This window comes from Falco cherrug, chromosome 4 (assembly GCF_023634085.1).
Source record: "Falco cherrug isolate bFalChe1 chromosome 4, bFalChe1.pri, whole genome shotgun sequence".
NCBI classification, from domain to species: Eukaryota; Metazoa; Chordata; class Aves; order Falconiformes; family Falconidae; genus Falco; species Falco cherrug.
In genome coordinates, this window is record NC_073700.1 from 77,804,073 (window position 1) to 77,821,268 (window position 17,196).

Below are 17,196 nucleotides of genomic sequence, written 5' to 3' on the forward strand. Positions count from 1 at the left end.
GTAATTTCTAGTGGTTTGCAAAAATTTCGCAATCCATTATATAGCCATAATAACAGAATACGAATTGTGACAAATCACATAGGTTTAACTTTCACAAAGCAGATCTGTCTGGTGAACTTTTATTAAAACAGGATTGCCTTTATCATTAAAAGTATCAGAGAAGAAAAGCTGAAGTACATTTATTTTAGCATGAGTTGACAAGCAAATGTCCTATGTGCAGGAAGCAACATGCTTTTAAAAACTTATACATCTCATATCAGAGAGATCAGCGTGTTTTCATTATCTCTACAACAAAATGTGCCAGGGTGCATTAGGATCTACGATTAATTCATTCCGATTGCTCTTATAACAACGTTCAGTATTTTTGTGGCTAAGATAAATATTGATTGCACTCCACCTCCATACTGCTCATGAACATACACTGAATCACCAGTCATTTCATGGGGTGCAGAACATGCTCAACATTTGCTGTCTCATGTTTACATCTGTAAGTAGATAGACTAAGCCCAGTTTGGACTGAGTTAACAATGTATAGGAGTTGTGCATAATTGTTGTTTGCCAGGAGTTGTCTGGGGTAAATCCATTCTTCCTGGCAGGATAGCAATGCATGATAGAATGTCCCATCACTGGTGAGATGGATGACCCAGGCAAGCTGGTTTTTGACCAAGATGTAGTCCTCTGTTACTCCAGGAGTTGGTAAATGTAAGCTGGCATAACTATGCTGCTTTATTGTAACTAAGACTTTGATCCTGAGAATGGGAAAACGCTTATCTCCCTCCTTCCTCCTCTACAAGACTATTCATGAAAAAAATAGCAGAACCTTGCAGGTGAGGAAAGCAGGATGTGGAATTTCAGGAAACCAAGGTTTGTTTGGAGAAAGTGGGTTTAAAAATTGGGTCTGTAATGGGACATAGCCATCTATTCCTGCATGGCCTTAGCTGCTCCTTCATGCTCTGTGAGTGCAGAGCCAGGCTACGCATGTCAGAATTTGCACAGTAATTTACTGTAGGAGACGTGAACAGTGCAAAGCTAACTAGTGTTTCTGCCCTTATTCTTAAATACAGACTTGCCTGTGGTATCTTCTGCATTTCCACTAGATAGCTGTTTATCTGTGCCACTCAGTCTCTCAATCCTCGTATCTATGTGCAATGTTTAATTAATTTTCAATTATTTCCAATTATGTAGTGACACTACTTATAAATGATACAACAGTGAAGGTGATGGATTTGGGCAAATATAATAGCCTGTCAGTCTTCACTAGAAGCTACAATTAAATCAAAAAGATAAGAAAATATTACTGTAATTATTTTGACAGTGAACTGATAGAAGTTTACCCAAGTGACACAGACTACAGAGTACAAAATGCCAATTGCTCAGAAACAAGTAAAATAAGATATACTGTTGTCCCTTTGCTCCCTATCCTTAACTTGGAAAACCAAGTGACCTATCTCCTGGAGCAGGCAGAGCTCCATTCAAAGACTTGTAGGGTCTGATACCTAAAGAGGGGTCCAGTACATAGAGATTCATTAAGTTCTGGGCTCCCCAGTCTAAGAGAGCATACTGGACATGCTGGAGCAAGTCCAGCAAAGAGCCTCTTAAGATCATTTAGGAACCAGATCATCTCTGATACAAGGCTGAGAGAGCTGGGAGCCTGGAGAAGGCTCAGGGGGATCTTATCAATGTGTATAAATATCTGATGGGGAGTAAAGAGGATGGAGCCAGGCTCTTCTCAGTGGCACCCAGTGACAGAACAAGAGGCAATGAGCATAAACTAAAATACAGGAAATTACAGTTAATAAACATAAGAAAAAACTCTCTTACTGTGAGGGTGACTGACTACTGGCACAAGTTGCCCAGAGAGGTCATGGGGTCTCCATCCATGGAGATACTCAAAACCCAACTACACACAGTCATGAGCAATCTGCTCCAGCTGACCCTGCTCCGAGCAAGGGTTTGGACTAGACAATCTCTAGATGTGCCTCCCAAACTTGGCAATTTTGTGAGTCTATCTGACATTTCATAGTCCTTTTCCCTCCCCTGTCTCTGAGGTTATGCAGAAGTCGGCTGGGCTGTGACTGCTTTTAATTCCCAGGACCAGCTGAACGTCAGGGCATCCTTCTTTCCTTCCTGAAAGGAGGTCACTGGCTCTCAGAAGTCCTGAATCAAGAAATCGACTGTTTAGGAAAGCACTTACCAATTTGCTTGGCTATGAGGAGGCTTTTCAGTCACTGAAGCTGAAGTCATGGAGAACTTAGAAGAATTAACTACAATTAAGATCATGGACTTTTGAGAAAAGATAGAGTTAAGTACACAAATAAGTTCTTTCTGCAGCTGGGGCTTTAAAGTGGTCTTGGTCTGATCTTCTGACCGTGCCTGGGTTCTCATGGCCTGTGCATTTACTGAGGGGTTTGGACTGAGTGCTACACTTGAGATTTAGCTGCAGCTCTCTTATAAGCCGCTGTGACTACTATGTGAAATTTCACAGGCTGAGTTGTAGATAATTGTTCCTGCAGCATCTGTACTGGCTTCTAATTCATTTGTGGCTTCACATAGTTTGATTGATCAAATGTGTGGTTTGGGAAACTGCTGCCATAGAAACCACCAAGCTACCATCACAGCTCAAGAACAACTCGTGTCTCTATTCCTGTTCTCCAAGTCTGGAATTTGCTATCTCTGTGTGCTCAAATATTTCCATAACTTGCCGTCAAGTGATCATCTCTTGTGCTTTCTCTGTGAGGAGAAGAGTCCAGGACACCAAGATACCAGGCAAGCCCAGACTGTGTGTCAATCTCTGGGGGATCTCTTCTGCTTTTGCATGGTGCTAGATAAGAACCACCCTGGACAGGGGTGCTTGAGCCTTGCTCTAGTCCAGGTTGTGGTTCCAGCAGAAAGCAGACTGCCTGGAGAAGAGGTGTGCAGCAACAAGAAGCTTAAGTCCTTAGACCAGTGGCTGGGGCACTTTGTGAGTGTGGGGCTGAGCTGCGAAGACTATATCTGTATTTAATATTAGATAATATTAGAGAAGATGCAGAAGTAATTCAGGCAAAGTGACCAGAACTCATGGACTTGTCACTCCCAGCCACATTCCCCAGGCGTTTGCTAGATAGAAGAAGTGGCTTTACCTTCGTAGATGCTTTTGCCTGGAGTTGTCTAACTGCAACGCTTAGAGACGGCTTTATTTTGTGTGGTGTTTTGAGTATGTGCTTCTCAAGATCTATATTTCATTTTGCAGTGCTTGAACTATTCTCCCCCCTAAAAAAACCTGTAGGAATGCAGAGAGATATAGTGATGACTATATTGACCAAAACAGTATAAATTGAACTTTTCCTCTTTTGTTTCACTATGGACTCTCTATTCTGCCATCCACGTGCATGGATAATAATGCATGGAAATGTAATCAGTGCTTTAAGGCTATGCAGATGAAGATGACTTTTGAAAACTTGTCCTACACTAAATACTCTATATTTTTCAGGACATTCTGGCACTGAATGCTGCAATCTCTGCCCTGCTCACCAAAATGAGTGCTAAAGAGAAAGAAAAGGATTAGGGAAGCATCATTTTTCATTCTTTATTAGATTATCAGCGTGTAGTTACTGTAGATTTAATATATACACAGCTGATCATACATAGGGTATAGTTTTCAAGACTTAGTGCATAACATTAGCGGTATTTGCTACAGCAATTTTTGGTGTCTTAATTAAACTGTCCCTAAAATTGTCTAAAGACTGTGTCCTTAAGCATACTTCTTTAGTCTCTGTAGGGAATGGAGAATGAAGCATCTCAATGGAGCTGAAAAGTTGAATGTAAAATCTTTTGGTTTTCTTCGGTTATTGTCCCTTCAGGAATTACTGTAGACTGATCATTGCAACTTATCGTACTGATTTTCTGAGCCCAGATGAAACCCAAACACAACTAAGCTAACATGCAGATTGCATGACCACTTCCACGAGAGGGTGGTCACAATACAGCCAGACGGAGGTTGTGGTTTAGTTAAGGTGCTTTATTTGGGGTAGCTATCTGTGTTAAAGAGCCCTTTAATATTAGAAATCCAGTTCACTAAACCCTTCTCTGACAAAAAAAAAAAAAAAAAAAAAAAAAAAAAAGAGGAGTGACAATTGCAACCTGATACTATTTGCTGTTGAAAGGAAAACTATATACATTCCCCACAGCAAACAGTGTGCAAGCTCAAAATAGAAGACTCCCATCTTGCCCTGAATTAGCAATGAAATACAGGTGGGAATTTATTGTTGCTGAATCTGAATTTTGGCTGCTGGCAGACCCAAACTGTTAAAACATTAACTTATGTTCCAATGATTTTGAGCTAGATTTACAAATGTGGTTAGGTGTCTGAAGATGAAGAGAAAGGCAGGCAATGGGATTTGCCAGTGCCCTTAGCAACACCTAAATACCTTTGTCTCACCAGCCAGCTGGTGTGTGGATAGACACCTTTTGTGTCTGAAATGCTTTTTAAAACAGAAGTTAGTGACTAAATATAAATGTGTGCAGAACTTTAAGGAGGTTTCATTGCTAGAATTATTCAGCTGCAATTCACCAAAGATTTTAACTTCCAAAATCTCCTTGGCATTTCTGTGTATGAAAACAGCAACCACTAGTTAACAGAATCAAAAGCATCAGTAGAAACACACCAGTCAACTTCTGTTTTGTCATGTACCATGTAGGTGATGACTGACTTCTAGAGGATTTGTGGTAGTTGATAAGGACATTCTGCCACCAGCCTCGTATTTTTAGAAAGCCACTGAACACTCTTCAGTTTAAGAACTGCTTCTTACCTATTGGCATTTCTGACCACTACACCAAGCAAGTTTTTCATGTAATGTTATTATTTGATCAGTTCTAGAGGCCTTCACCAGACTGGGATGCCTTTGAAAGGAATTTGTTAACAAACCCATTGTAACAAAGCAATTTCTGTCCCAAAGAACTTGCAGCTATAGCTATAGGGGGTGGTGGGCAGGGACACCATTACCCATGCCCTGAGCTGGCTGCATGTATAGCAGCTCTGGTCCAGAAGCCTTTGGCTCATGCTGTGCTGAAACTACTGAGCTGCATGCAAGTGGAGTGGCAGAATGCCATGCTCAAGCTGACACTTACCATGTGCTCCAAGTTCTGGCAAGCCTGTGGCATGAGTGGGGATGGCAGAGGTCTCTGTGTCCCATCCGCAGGCATATGCCCTAAGGCTCCAGGTCTGCAGCGGCAGTGCAGACCCATCACTTCAGGCTTGTGAATAATTTATTCAAAACTATTAAGAGTGCTCTTGTATAACTGTTAGAGTATCATGATCTAAATAAAACAGACAAACCAAGGAAGTGTTTGCTTTTCCAACATGCAGGCATGCAGACATTAAGGATTTGATGGATTTGACCCAGCAATTTGACAAGCAGCCAGGTTCTAATCAGAGAAAACAGGCCAATTCAGGTACTTAGCACATAAGCAGTTAGGTGGAAAGAAAACTTGATGTGCTGTTGTTATGAAATTTCTCCTTATTTCTCCAGGCTTTAATTCTCTCATCATCAGTCTAACAAAGAAAGTATGATGTCCAGCAAAGGCTGTATTCTTAGGCTTGAATGTATGTGTAGTAATTCAAGGTTACCAAATTGATCGGTTGTTGCATCATGGATAAAGGCAGGCAGGATCTCCCCGTATGGCACTTGAGAAGTATCATGTTTATCTGCTTTTGCAATACAGCAAGCAGTTTTGTTGCTTTTCTGAGTCATCACACCACCACTGAATAAATAATATCACCAAATGCACTTTTCAAAAGGGCTGAAGTGCAGATTCCCTTTTGGCAAGGCAGCTTGCGGACTTTGTTCCAATTATTTAGGTCTTGTAGTTACACAGGCTGAACCTGCAGTTACAGAGTTACAGAGATGAAAGCAGAGAGCTTCAGCTTTCTTACCTGCTTAAAACAAAGGCATGAGGCTGGATATTGCCTTTCTGATTCTGCTGCAATGCTTGGTTGTTAACACTGAGGTTGTATGTCAGTTACCTACCCTCTAAACTTGGCTAAGAAAGAGCTGCATTTCCTGACATACTCTTTTCCTTCTTTTTAAGGACTTAGTACTTTTTCAATAAAATTAAATTTAATTTGTGGCTGCATTTTAGCTCCATTGGTTTGATGGTATAAGTGGAGCAATACCAGCTTTGGATTTAGAGCAGTCGTGTGGCTGAGTCTCTCTGTGCAGCTTTCATGTGGTCGGGTGAGACATTCTTAAAATCCCCAAACATTTTTGAAGATCCTAAACTGGAGACATTCACAATTCTTCCCTCCCTTTCTACCATTAATCCTTCATGTTTTAACAAGCACTGAAGTTAATAGAGCCTACACTCTTTCCTGTCACACTGAGCCCCCCTCCCTCCTTTCTTTCTCTTGAATAAAGCAATCTGTTCTTTCCAGGCCATACTATTGGAAATCAAAGAGGTAGATGTCAACACACACCATAACCAAGTATAAACTTCCTTTTTTTAATTAAACAGGATTCTGACATTTGGTTTGAAGAAGTGTTTGTTTGGTTTTATTTATTTTTTTAAATATGTGAAGGATGTCAACTGCTTTTATTTTATTTTTAGTAGAAGATGAATTTTTTATGGTGCCACAAATAATCTCTAGCACAAAATCTTTCAGATGTTATTTTGTTATTTTGTAGTTGAATAGGAAGAGAGTTGGGGGGAGCAATACAGAAGTCCTGGCATTTAAAGCTTTTAGAATTAAGAGTTAACCTCTTAGGTAAAGGTTTCCATACACATAAATCATGTTTTAGGTACCTTTTCAAATGTAGTTGGGAAAAACAGTTGTAAGTCTGTTGCTATCCTGTTTGCTTATTACTATTAATTCTACTTAGACATTTATGTGAAACACAAATATCCAGATTTCATAATAGCTGGTACTCAAAAAAACCAAGACTCTTAGAAGGAACATAGTCTCTATTTCAGTGTACAAATCCAGGTATCTCACTAGCCAGGGCAAAGTCACCCTAGAATTGCCTCTTCCAAGGTATCTATCTCACGCTTTCTTTTGTATTGCAAAAAGGATGTAATAGAGCACTAAACCAGACAAACCAGTGTTCAGATCTGATACCACTACTTTCCATGCTGATGCTCCGTCGGACTGGCAGGAAAAAAAGGGCTTTATTTAGTAACTCAGTTGCTGTTTTGTTTCTAGATTATGATTTTAATCCAATCTTTGCAGTTGAGGTATATCATCCATATCTGTTCTGGGGTCACGTGTAAGTGTGTGTAGCAAGGCAAGCATGAGGAGACGGTCTTCTGACTGGGAGTGCTTAGACTCTCTAGATACTGTTCTTGATGAGCAGGAGTGAGAGCAAAAGGCTATGAGTAAATTGCACATGTACTTTTGGCCTCTGTCTTTATTTATTTATTCCTCAGGACTGCAAGCATAGGCAATCAGAGGTCTGGTCCCTAGACTTTAGTTCCTATGGATAAAGTTTGGCGCCTTTTCATGGTTGTAGCTAAGTGGCAGAACCACAGCATTGTCCCTCTGGTCTCAGTCCCTCTAAGCCAATTCGCTCAAATAAGGAATAGGATCTGCCTCTTCAACTCAGCTGCAGTTAATTTTATTGCCCACTGCTGTCTGTGTTAGCTGACCTATAGTAGCATGGCACACTGACTGCAGTGCTTTTTCCACATGTTTGCTCAGCTAGAAAATCTACCCAGGAGTTTCCTGAGTGCCTGCTGCAATATATCCCAGTATTCTGGAGTCTAGAAACGCCTGTGAACTCCTCAGATCGCTTATTCCCACTGACAAAGTATTGTTTTGAGATCCATCTGGTGTCAAGTGTAGGCATATGGCACCAGTATGGCAGCACTGCCTACGGGGGTGGTTTCCTGCAGAAGAGGTCTCGCTGAATGCAGTAGTCGTTGCCTATTGAAAGTCATCATTGTTTAGCACCCAGGTCTTTGTGAACTTGTTCAACTGGTGGCTGGGCAGAGTGCCATCCGAATCTACAGACATGAGCACAGACAGCTGAGGCTCTGGGGCCTTACACACATCAGATGTGGGTACTGAGGTTAGGCTTCTCAGCAAGGAGAATCTAAATGACTTTCTGTCCCGAGCATGTGTATCTGTGGTTGAAGGGGTACGCCATCATTAACCCAAATCTGGGCTGGATTAAGTTTCTAAAATAAAAACCAGTGCTGCCAGCCACTTGAAGAGGGTCTGGGGCTTGTTTGAATCAAGCGCATCAGCAGGGAGGGCGGGAGGAGGCAGAGGCAGCCAAGCAAAGGCCCCCCCATCGCCCTTGTAGCCCCCCACTCCGTGCAGGCCGAGGCAGCCTGACAGCTGCCAGAGCAGGGGCCGGGCACGCTGCCTCCGTCCCGCCGGCTGCGGGCCTCTCTGGGCACTGGGCAGCACCTGCACTCCTGGCCGGCCCTCTTCTCACCATGCAAGAGCACAGGCGCTTCATGCTTTGTTTCTTAATTATGTTTTCAGTGCAGTGCTCGTAACAGCCAGGCATGGAAGCTTTAGCATTCGGGGCGCGGGATTGCCCACTTGCCAGGCAAAAGTCTCAGGTTTGCCAGCCTGGGCCTGGCTCTCCCTTTTGCCTGGGCAGTGCTCCCGCCTGGATCTAATTCAGACTGGCTCGTCTGGCCCTTTGAAGGTTGCTCACCTCTGCGGACAAGGCAGAGCACACGTGGGGGATGAGGCAGCAGAACCAGTGTGGTGGCACCCACCAGGAGTAGGAAATCTAGGTGGAAGATCGCAAAGCCAGAAGTACCAGAAATACTTTGGTAGCGTTGCTGAGGAAGCTAAGGAGAGACAGAGAAGGCTAAATCCAGTAAACTGTATTTGCATAGAGGGAGAAAACACCAGAGCATTAAGCTGCAGTGAATAATGAAATGATTCACTGCACAGAGCAATCCAGAGAAATGACGGTGACCAAACACTGGGGTTTGCCTGTCTCCTGTGGGTCCCAGCAACTTGCAGACATGGATGCTCTGTGACACCCATAAAAAGATAACACTGGAAACCTCCTGTTCTAAACACTGCTTTTATACTGTGGATACTAAAGTCCACGTGGAATTGCCTCCTGACATGATCCCTCTTACATTTCTTTATGCAGTGTTGCCATATACTATGAAACTAGCTGCTGCTGTCCTCTGCAATGGGTAACTAAGCACTTACATAGGCATATAAAACATGCCTAGCTGAAAAACTGGGAAGCTTTACCATCATTATTGGAAAGTGCCATAAGATTTCCCTAGAAAGGTGTGGTAGAGGTACAAAGAGTGGTACGTCGTTACTTTAAAACCTGACCATGGGCTGGTTCCTCCCCCTTTGAAGTCCGTGGCAAAACTCTGTTTTAGAGGAGCAAGACTGCTTCAGCTGGCAAACAAGAGGCAGCCTGGAGGCAGAAGAGGTTTACAGGGAATGGTTTCTGCTGCTTTCCGTGAGCACAGAGCTGTTCAGACAGACTGGAGACCTGTCTGCTGGTGTCTCCCATTACAGCTAAGAAATGAATGCTTTTAAAGTTGTTAAATGAATGGGCTAGATCTTACAGTCCTTACTCATCTGAGTACTGCCATTAACTTTAAGAAAGTAATCATTATATTAAGTGCCATGGAGCGGAGTCCTTAAATTGTTAAATTCTAATATTTGACAGAAGTTTTTCCTCAGTAGAAAAATAATATAGACATAATTAAAAGGATGTGGACATTTCATCAGTGGAAGAATGCAAGTTACTTCGGAGCAATACGTAAAACTAGGAGCAGTACAGAGGGCTTAAGTCCATGTCATGTCTGTAGGTTATTTTTGAACTTTATGAAAAACACACTTTAGCAGTTTATATCCTGACCATTCAACTGTATTCTGGCATTCTGAATTCACAAACACGCTAACCATGAAAACACAACATTTAAAAATACGCTGTCCACTTGGCTTCTTTGGCCTGCTTCAGAGTCTCCCAAGCTTGTTTCAGACAAACTGAGAACTTTGTTGTGGAATGACTGTTTGAATTGGGGTTTCTTAAAATACATGTGGAGCCTTGTAGCTGCTGTGGGGTGTACACAGTGGTGGAGCTGTACTATTTTTAAATCATCTGGCTATTTCACTTCATGTAAGAATATCTGTCATCTTAGTTATAAGGAATGAAAGGGGTTGATTAAAACAACTCACGAAGCCATTAAACAAAGAGATAAAATGTAGAACATGTGCTGTAGGGTCGATTTAATTATAACGCATGGGGGATCTGTGGAAACCGGATGGCAGCTGCATTGTAGCTGAGTTTTAAGCCCCTCTTAGCAGTACCAAAGTCCTGTTGCTCAGAGGTGGGGTTTCTTACCTGTAAAGCTAATAGGTCCTTTGGATATGTTTTTTGGAATCTACTTGTTATTTCAACTGACCGTAGAGTAATTACTATGCTCAAGCACTTAGATATGAACTAGAATGGCAGTTACGTATACTAATCATCTAGTCATTAGATACTAGACTATGTATCATCGGAAAAATGTATGCAAAAGCTTTAGTCAAGAAGGGATCAAAGATGTCAAGTGAACAGCCATGAGGATTCAGAGAGAATGAGGAATTAAAAAAGGCAGTGGCAGTTTATTTCATTGTCTTGGCAATCTCATTAGATCAAAAAACAGTATTGAATATACTGCTGTATGCTATGTCTACTAAGATAATTTAGCATATAATCTCACTTTAAACAATAGATATCGGGCAGCCACATGAATTCAGTAAAAAATATTTAAACTTCACATTTCACTTTATTCTTATTAACCTCATTATAGACATCAAGAGTTATCGTAATTCATTCTAGCCCTATCAGAAAGGGGTTTATATCTCTGGTGTGTGAGTTTAAACCAGTCTCTAGCCACTAGAATTCAGGATGAGGAGCAGTAAGGAGAGAAGGCAATGCATCTGCCCTCGTCAAAGTTTTTACAAGTCCATCCACTCCTGCCAGAGACAGGCTCGTCAGCTAGGTAGACATCAAGTCTAGTTCAGCTTGGCAGCTCCTGTGTTCCCATTTCAACAAAGTTCACTTAAATGTCTGCAATGCTTTTCATGCAACTGAAATACAGTAATTTAGTTAACCCTTTGTCATTGAGTAGAATGGGTTCACACATAGGAACATCACCAGTTCAAAATATCCAGTCATTAAACTATAACAAAGATGTTACCAAAATTCATTGGGAACAGCCAGAAAATGAATTAAGAATGCGACCACTGACAGCGAATTTAAGTTTCTGACTGTAACTGCTGCAGGAATTCAAGTCTTGCTCTGTGGCTTGTAAGCATCACTGAAACTGCCCATGAAGAAATGTCATTTGCTTCTGTTTGCAAATTGTCTTTATTAGTATGTGAATTTTCAGGAAATTATATGAATGCTGTAGCTTTTGCTTTCCAATTTGCATAAAACAAGACATAACATCCAGGACCAATTATATTAAAAATGGGAAATGATTCCTTAGAAAGAGGATGGAGGACTTGAAGGAGTTACAGCTTGTTGCTCTTGGCTGTAGCTTGTTGGCACATGAAGGTTCTGGGGACTGTTCCCTTGAGGACTTCAGATGTATGTTATTTTAAAGAGACTGGAAGGCAGTAGTTGGGTTAGATACCCTTCTCCATACTGGCTTCTGGGGCACTCTATCAGATAGCCCGGGTAACCGTTAACCCAGTCTGGCTCCTCAGTTTCCCCAGCTGAAGAAAACGTACAAAGGCAATGCAGCTGTCATTAAAATAAGGAAAAACTTTTCTGCTCAAACAGTGTAAGGGAAAGTGTGATTCCCTCTGCTGTTAGAAGAGGACCTCTCTGTAGCAGAGAAATCAGTCATTGACCCAGCAATGAGACATGGCTTGTCAGCTGATGCTGTCAAGCCAGCACACCCTGAAGTGAACTACGGAGGGTCTCTCACAAACTCACCTCAAATTGTTTGAGAGTTAAAAGCTAGTGGAGCAGTAGGGGAAAAGCTCTCCCTGATGGGAAATCATGGCCCAGGATACCAACCTCTGTTGGGTTGGCATCTGTTTATTTGAAGTTCTCACTTTTGGAAATGATATTAAGCATTCTCCCATCACTGTCACGGAGAGGCTATCTTCAGGTTTTTAGCATCATGCTAAGACTCATCCTATGGTGCATATTTTCCCTAGGACCAATGGAACTACATATCTTAGGGTCAAAATTAGCTCTTTGCATGTGTCCTATTGACTTTATCAGAATTACTGGTGTGCAAGGAATATGAATAGAGCTCATACAGTGAATTCTAAAAATACAAAATGCTAATTACAATATGCTTCCTTAAAAAGAAACTTGAAGATTACTTACCATGTAACGCCTCTCTTCTTCTCTGTTTTAATCCAGTCCTCCGTGATGTCTGTCTGTTTTGCCCGCTTTCACCCAAACCTGGTTGTTGGTGGAACATACTCTGGCCAAATTGTCTTGTGGGATAATCGCAGTCACAGGCGCACTCCAGTTCAGAGAACTCCCTTATCTGCTGCTGCTCACACGGTAAGGATAAAAAACACCTCCTCCTTTCCTTAGAGGAAATGGTCATCAGGGAAATGAAGCTGGCTAATTGTGTCTACAATGCTGGTTGCCACACAGATGAAAGCAAGTGTGGCCCTTGAAGGGAAAAAAATAGGTAAGAGAGATATACAACTATCTCCTGTAAGTGCTTAACTACCGCATTTCGTATGATCAGGTCAAGAGATTATCTTCTTTTCCAAGGAAGAGGGCAGGATCAGTTATGACACTGGAGTGAGGCACCTTTCTGCCCGCACAGTGGCACTGTGGCTTTTGCTGTCCATTGTCTGTAAAGAGAGCCAGGTCACCTATAAGGACTGTGTGTTTGTCAGTCCAGCACAGCAAGAAATTTGAGTCATTTATTGTTGTCTTGTTGCACAGGAGTTTCTCTTTTGAACCAGCTTAGGCGCCTATGGTGGTCTCACTGGCATCCTGTAAGTAGACACTGGTGCCCTCGAAGACAGTGGGCAGTTTACTTCTGTTTCCCAACAGAGCAATACATAAATGCCTGTCATGGTCTCCTACTCCAGACAGAGCCATAGGGCAGAGCTTGCAAAGTGAGGGTGATTTTGTTTCAATATAATGATCTGGAAGAGCATTTTGCTGACACACACAGATACCTGCAGATATAGTGATGGTGGCACAGCGCTCTGGTGGTGTCTGGGAGGTACACATGCAGAGCAGTAGCACAAAATGCTTGAGAAGGAATATAATTTCTCTGTGATACAAAGATGATGTCTGTGGTAGAAGACTCCTCTACATTGCAAAGTACTCATATCGTGCTGGAGGAAGAGGCAAGCCTGGATTTCCTAAAGTGTCATCGCTCTGCTATGGCACTGACCTCCAGTCCATCCTGCACTATGCTGTGCATTCTTGAGTTCTCCTCTTCCAGAGTCTGGGCTCAGGCAGCCTCTTCATAAGAGCTGGAAGGTGTACTCTGTGCATGGGAAACACATCTCATCTCGGGAGTGAGCTTGGGACCATTCCTTAGTGGGAAGCAGAAAAGAAAATACAGGCTGAAAGAAGAGAAAAATGTAATGGTTTGGTATACATATGCAGAAAAATGCAGATTTCCTGAAACATAGGAAACTGAACTACACAAAACACTCTGAGAGATAAGATAATAATCTTGTTCTAGCAGATCGAAGGATCAGACAAAATGATAGGTCTTTTGCACCTCCAGCTTTTACAGCTCTGTGATTCTTATCTTTGGAATTTGCAGATCATGGTTCAGCTTTTAGTTACCTGTGACAACATAATCTCCGGAGTTAAAAGGGAAGCCATGCCACGTCAATTAATGCAAAAGATTCAGCACGGGGCCAGTGTTATGATGGCAAGTCTCTTATATTAAAAAATGACAGGTGTGCGCAGACATACTTAGTGGGCCAGGCAGTACAAATATTGTTCCCTAAATTTCCACTATCATGAATGTTGATATAATAATGCAATGATCTGTGCCATGGGTTGCAACTTCAATATTCCTTTTCATTTCCCTCATTTTGTCGCCAGTAATGTTGTTGAATCTGCATGAAAAAAACCAGTCTCTCCTGGAAGTGCAATTCAGAGATGTAGCAGACCAGAAAACTAGTGGCAAGAAGCTGGCTGTCACTGAAAACTGAACAACTGGGACTCAAAATCTAGTGGAAAAGAAAAGATTAATGGGACGTAATGTGTTTACACTCAAAAAACATTTAAGACAAAATTGTACCTCCTGGAATTATATATTAAACTAGTTTTATTACTGCAATATGATGTTTTGCTTTTGACAGATGTAAATAAATGACTTTCAGTTGTGGATGGGCACTTTATGTGCTGTCATGGATTGGTGTAAATAACTGTTTACACAGCCTAACATGAGGAGGCACGATATTTTATGGAGTAATCAGATTTTACAATAAAAGAGCGCTTACTTCATGTTCATATATAGGAATCACATAAACTGTAAACAAAGTCTTGGTTGCAAAAAGTTGGCTTGAATCCTAGCTGCCAAGAAGAAAAAAAAAAAATTAAGACAACTGCTGCAGCAATGTTACTTTATGTACTGCTAGATACATGAGCTGAATAGTAATTTTTTTAATTTGAACTTCTACCATATGTGAAAAAAGGATTTTTCTCTTTTCTTTCTGTCACTTTGTTTATTTGAAACAGATAGAATATGTTGTTATCACAGACTTAAACCTTCCTGAAGTTTAGTATCACTGATTGTCGCCTGGATTCACCAGGAAAGAGAATTCTACCCACAGCTTATTCACTAATTTCCTTTCACACCCACCACACATCTGCACTTGGGACAACAGGAAATTTTAATTAAGACAAAACCCTTTTGCATGATGATTTCATTTCCAAAATAAATAAAAGCAAGCTGGCAGCGACCCTTTGAAAGGAAGGAGCCTGTTTAGATTTTCTGTTACATACGGTTGGTTGTCTTTTTCATCCATTTTCCTTATGTCTTTTCATTTCTGCCGTGAGTTTTATTGTGCATGAAATTGATGGCTGGTAGCCCTGATTAAAGCCAGACCTGGCATGCTGAGGTGCTGCTGGAAGGACACAGCTCGCTCTCTCCCTCCCCTCTAAATACTCTAGATACTCCGCTGCTTGCTTTAGCTTCCTCCCACCCACTCTGTCCCTGTCTGTTTGGGCTACTGGAGGTCAAACACCCATGAAAAAACAGGTCTATGCTAATTTCACACATCAGTACCTGCTAATTGTGTTTAGCACTGGCGTCATCTCATCACTAGGCAGCAAGAAGGTCCATCATAGGAGGGTAATAGCACAAGACACATGAGGGACAGATTGGGGTCCACTTGATGATCTGGGCAAAACCAGGTGCTTGACAATCTTGAGAGAAAGAGAAAAATTAGCATCATAATGGACCTTGCAACTTACTGGTATGTACAGGTGGCCTTCAAGCACAAGGTACCCTTTCAGCAGCAATTGTTAAGTCCATCTTTGGTGTGCACACGCACACACACTGTGCATTCAGATGCTGCCAAGTAAATGCTGCGGGCATTTACTGGGCCCACACAGGTATTGAACGTGAGAGCCAGGCAGTGCTCTGAAGATTTCTGCCTTTCCCTACTGACTGGGTAGGTGACCAACAGCTGGATCTTAAAGCAGTCTAAAATAAGTGGTAGTTCTGCCATTCCTTTCAGCAGGAGCAAATGCCATGTTTCTAACCGTACATGGAGCTGACTTAGAAGCTCTATAGGGATCTCTTGTAAGTTGGACCTAATTTTCTTTAAATAAAGAAAGGATCAGTAAAAAGTATTTTTTCATCCTGGAGATGCAGGTCTTCTATTCATCGGCAAAAGAGGCAGAGAAATACAATTTTTCTTTGCTTGGCCTGTCTTACCCTTAATTCAGCAATATCACTTGTACTGGTCAAAGGAAACAAAATCTTATTGTTCAGTCTGACTGATTTTTCACTCTGGAGGTTACTGAATTTGAATCATCCCTCATATGTCACCATCAGATATCAGATGACGCTTTAGGCTCAAAATGTTACCAGGTTCCTTGGAAAAGAAATAGGCCAAGTTTCATTATTGCACACCAAGCAGAATTCAGCCTCCATGGAATGACTCTGCTATGGTGAACCAGGTGTAACACCCTAAATTTAGTCAGTCCACATTTATAATCATGGATTTAAAAAGGTATATTGGCCAATGCTGGAGAAAGCTGATGGTCTTGTTCAGGTATTTCAACTGGAGTACATTTGCAAATATTTAACATGCAAGCCAAATTCTGGAAAAGTTCAAGTTTTATGCAGCTGTTTTCTTGAATAAAGTTTTCATTTTAATTCCATTTGGACAATTTGCCTCTTTCCGATGGTTATTTTCAGTGTCAAAAGCCATCAGTAGAATGATACATGTCCCTGTGGGTGAAATCTCATCCACATAATTCAGTATTTTCACAGCATTACTCAGCTGGGTTGTTTTATTATGAGGAAAATGAAACTCTGAAAACAATTCCACCTCCATAACATACCTCTTAAAATTTAAATCAAAAAAACCCCCAAACAATTCCTATCTGGCAAAAGCGGAGTATTTTCCAGGCATTATGTAACTACTTAATCATTCTTTAAAATAACATATGAGACATTGGAAGTTTGTTCATGAAGATGTGAGAATGGCTCTCTGATTTCCGGTGTTAATGTGTTTTCAGCATCCTGTGTATTGTGTGAATGTAGTTGGAACACAGAATGCACACAATCTCATTACCGTCTCTACGGATGGCAAAATGTGCTCCTGGAGCCTGGACATGCTCTCGACTCCACAGGTGGGTTTGTTTTCACCTACACAGGGGGAAATGGGTTTGTTTTCGCCTATACAGGGGGGAAAAAGCACCTTCAGTAAAGCAGGATACCTGCTTAATGGAACATAGCCCCTAAAAGCCAAAACCTCACGTCCTATACAAACAAAAACCAATGGATGCACTTGAAAGAGTACAGCTTGCTTCCAGCAGTCTCTGCTAAGAGCCAAAACCCATTTCCTTTACCACAAATCATGTAATTATTGTAATACGTTAATACATAGGTCAGTTTCAAGTGAAAATGAAATAATCCATTTTAAAGCACGGTAATTACAGAAGTCGCCTGTGGTATAAATTGTACTTACTGTACAGCATTGTTTAACAAATATGGACTAGATTGCACTGCTGCTGAACGCACCCTAGGCACCTACGGGTTTGCAAGGCACACAGT

The 17,196-nt window shown here is 41.5% G+C and overlaps 1 protein-coding gene across 9 annotated transcripts in view; it reads left to right on the top strand.

Moving 5' to 3' along the window:
• The window catches only part of DYNC1I1 (dynein cytoplasmic 1 intermediate chain 1), a 193,895-nt gene that overhangs the window by 130,531 nt on the left and 46,168 nt on the right, over positions 1-17,196 (top strand). For all 9 annotated transcript variants that reach the window (XM_055709572.1, XM_055709569.1, XM_055709575.1 and 6 more), the window contains 2 exons: positions 12,336-12,482; positions 16,659-16,772. In XM_055709572.1, the coding sequence (XP_055565547.1) occupies positions 12,336-12,482; positions 16,659-16,772 (261 nt within the window). The remainder of the gene's footprint in view (positions 1-12,335; positions 12,483-16,658; positions 16,773-17,196) is intronic.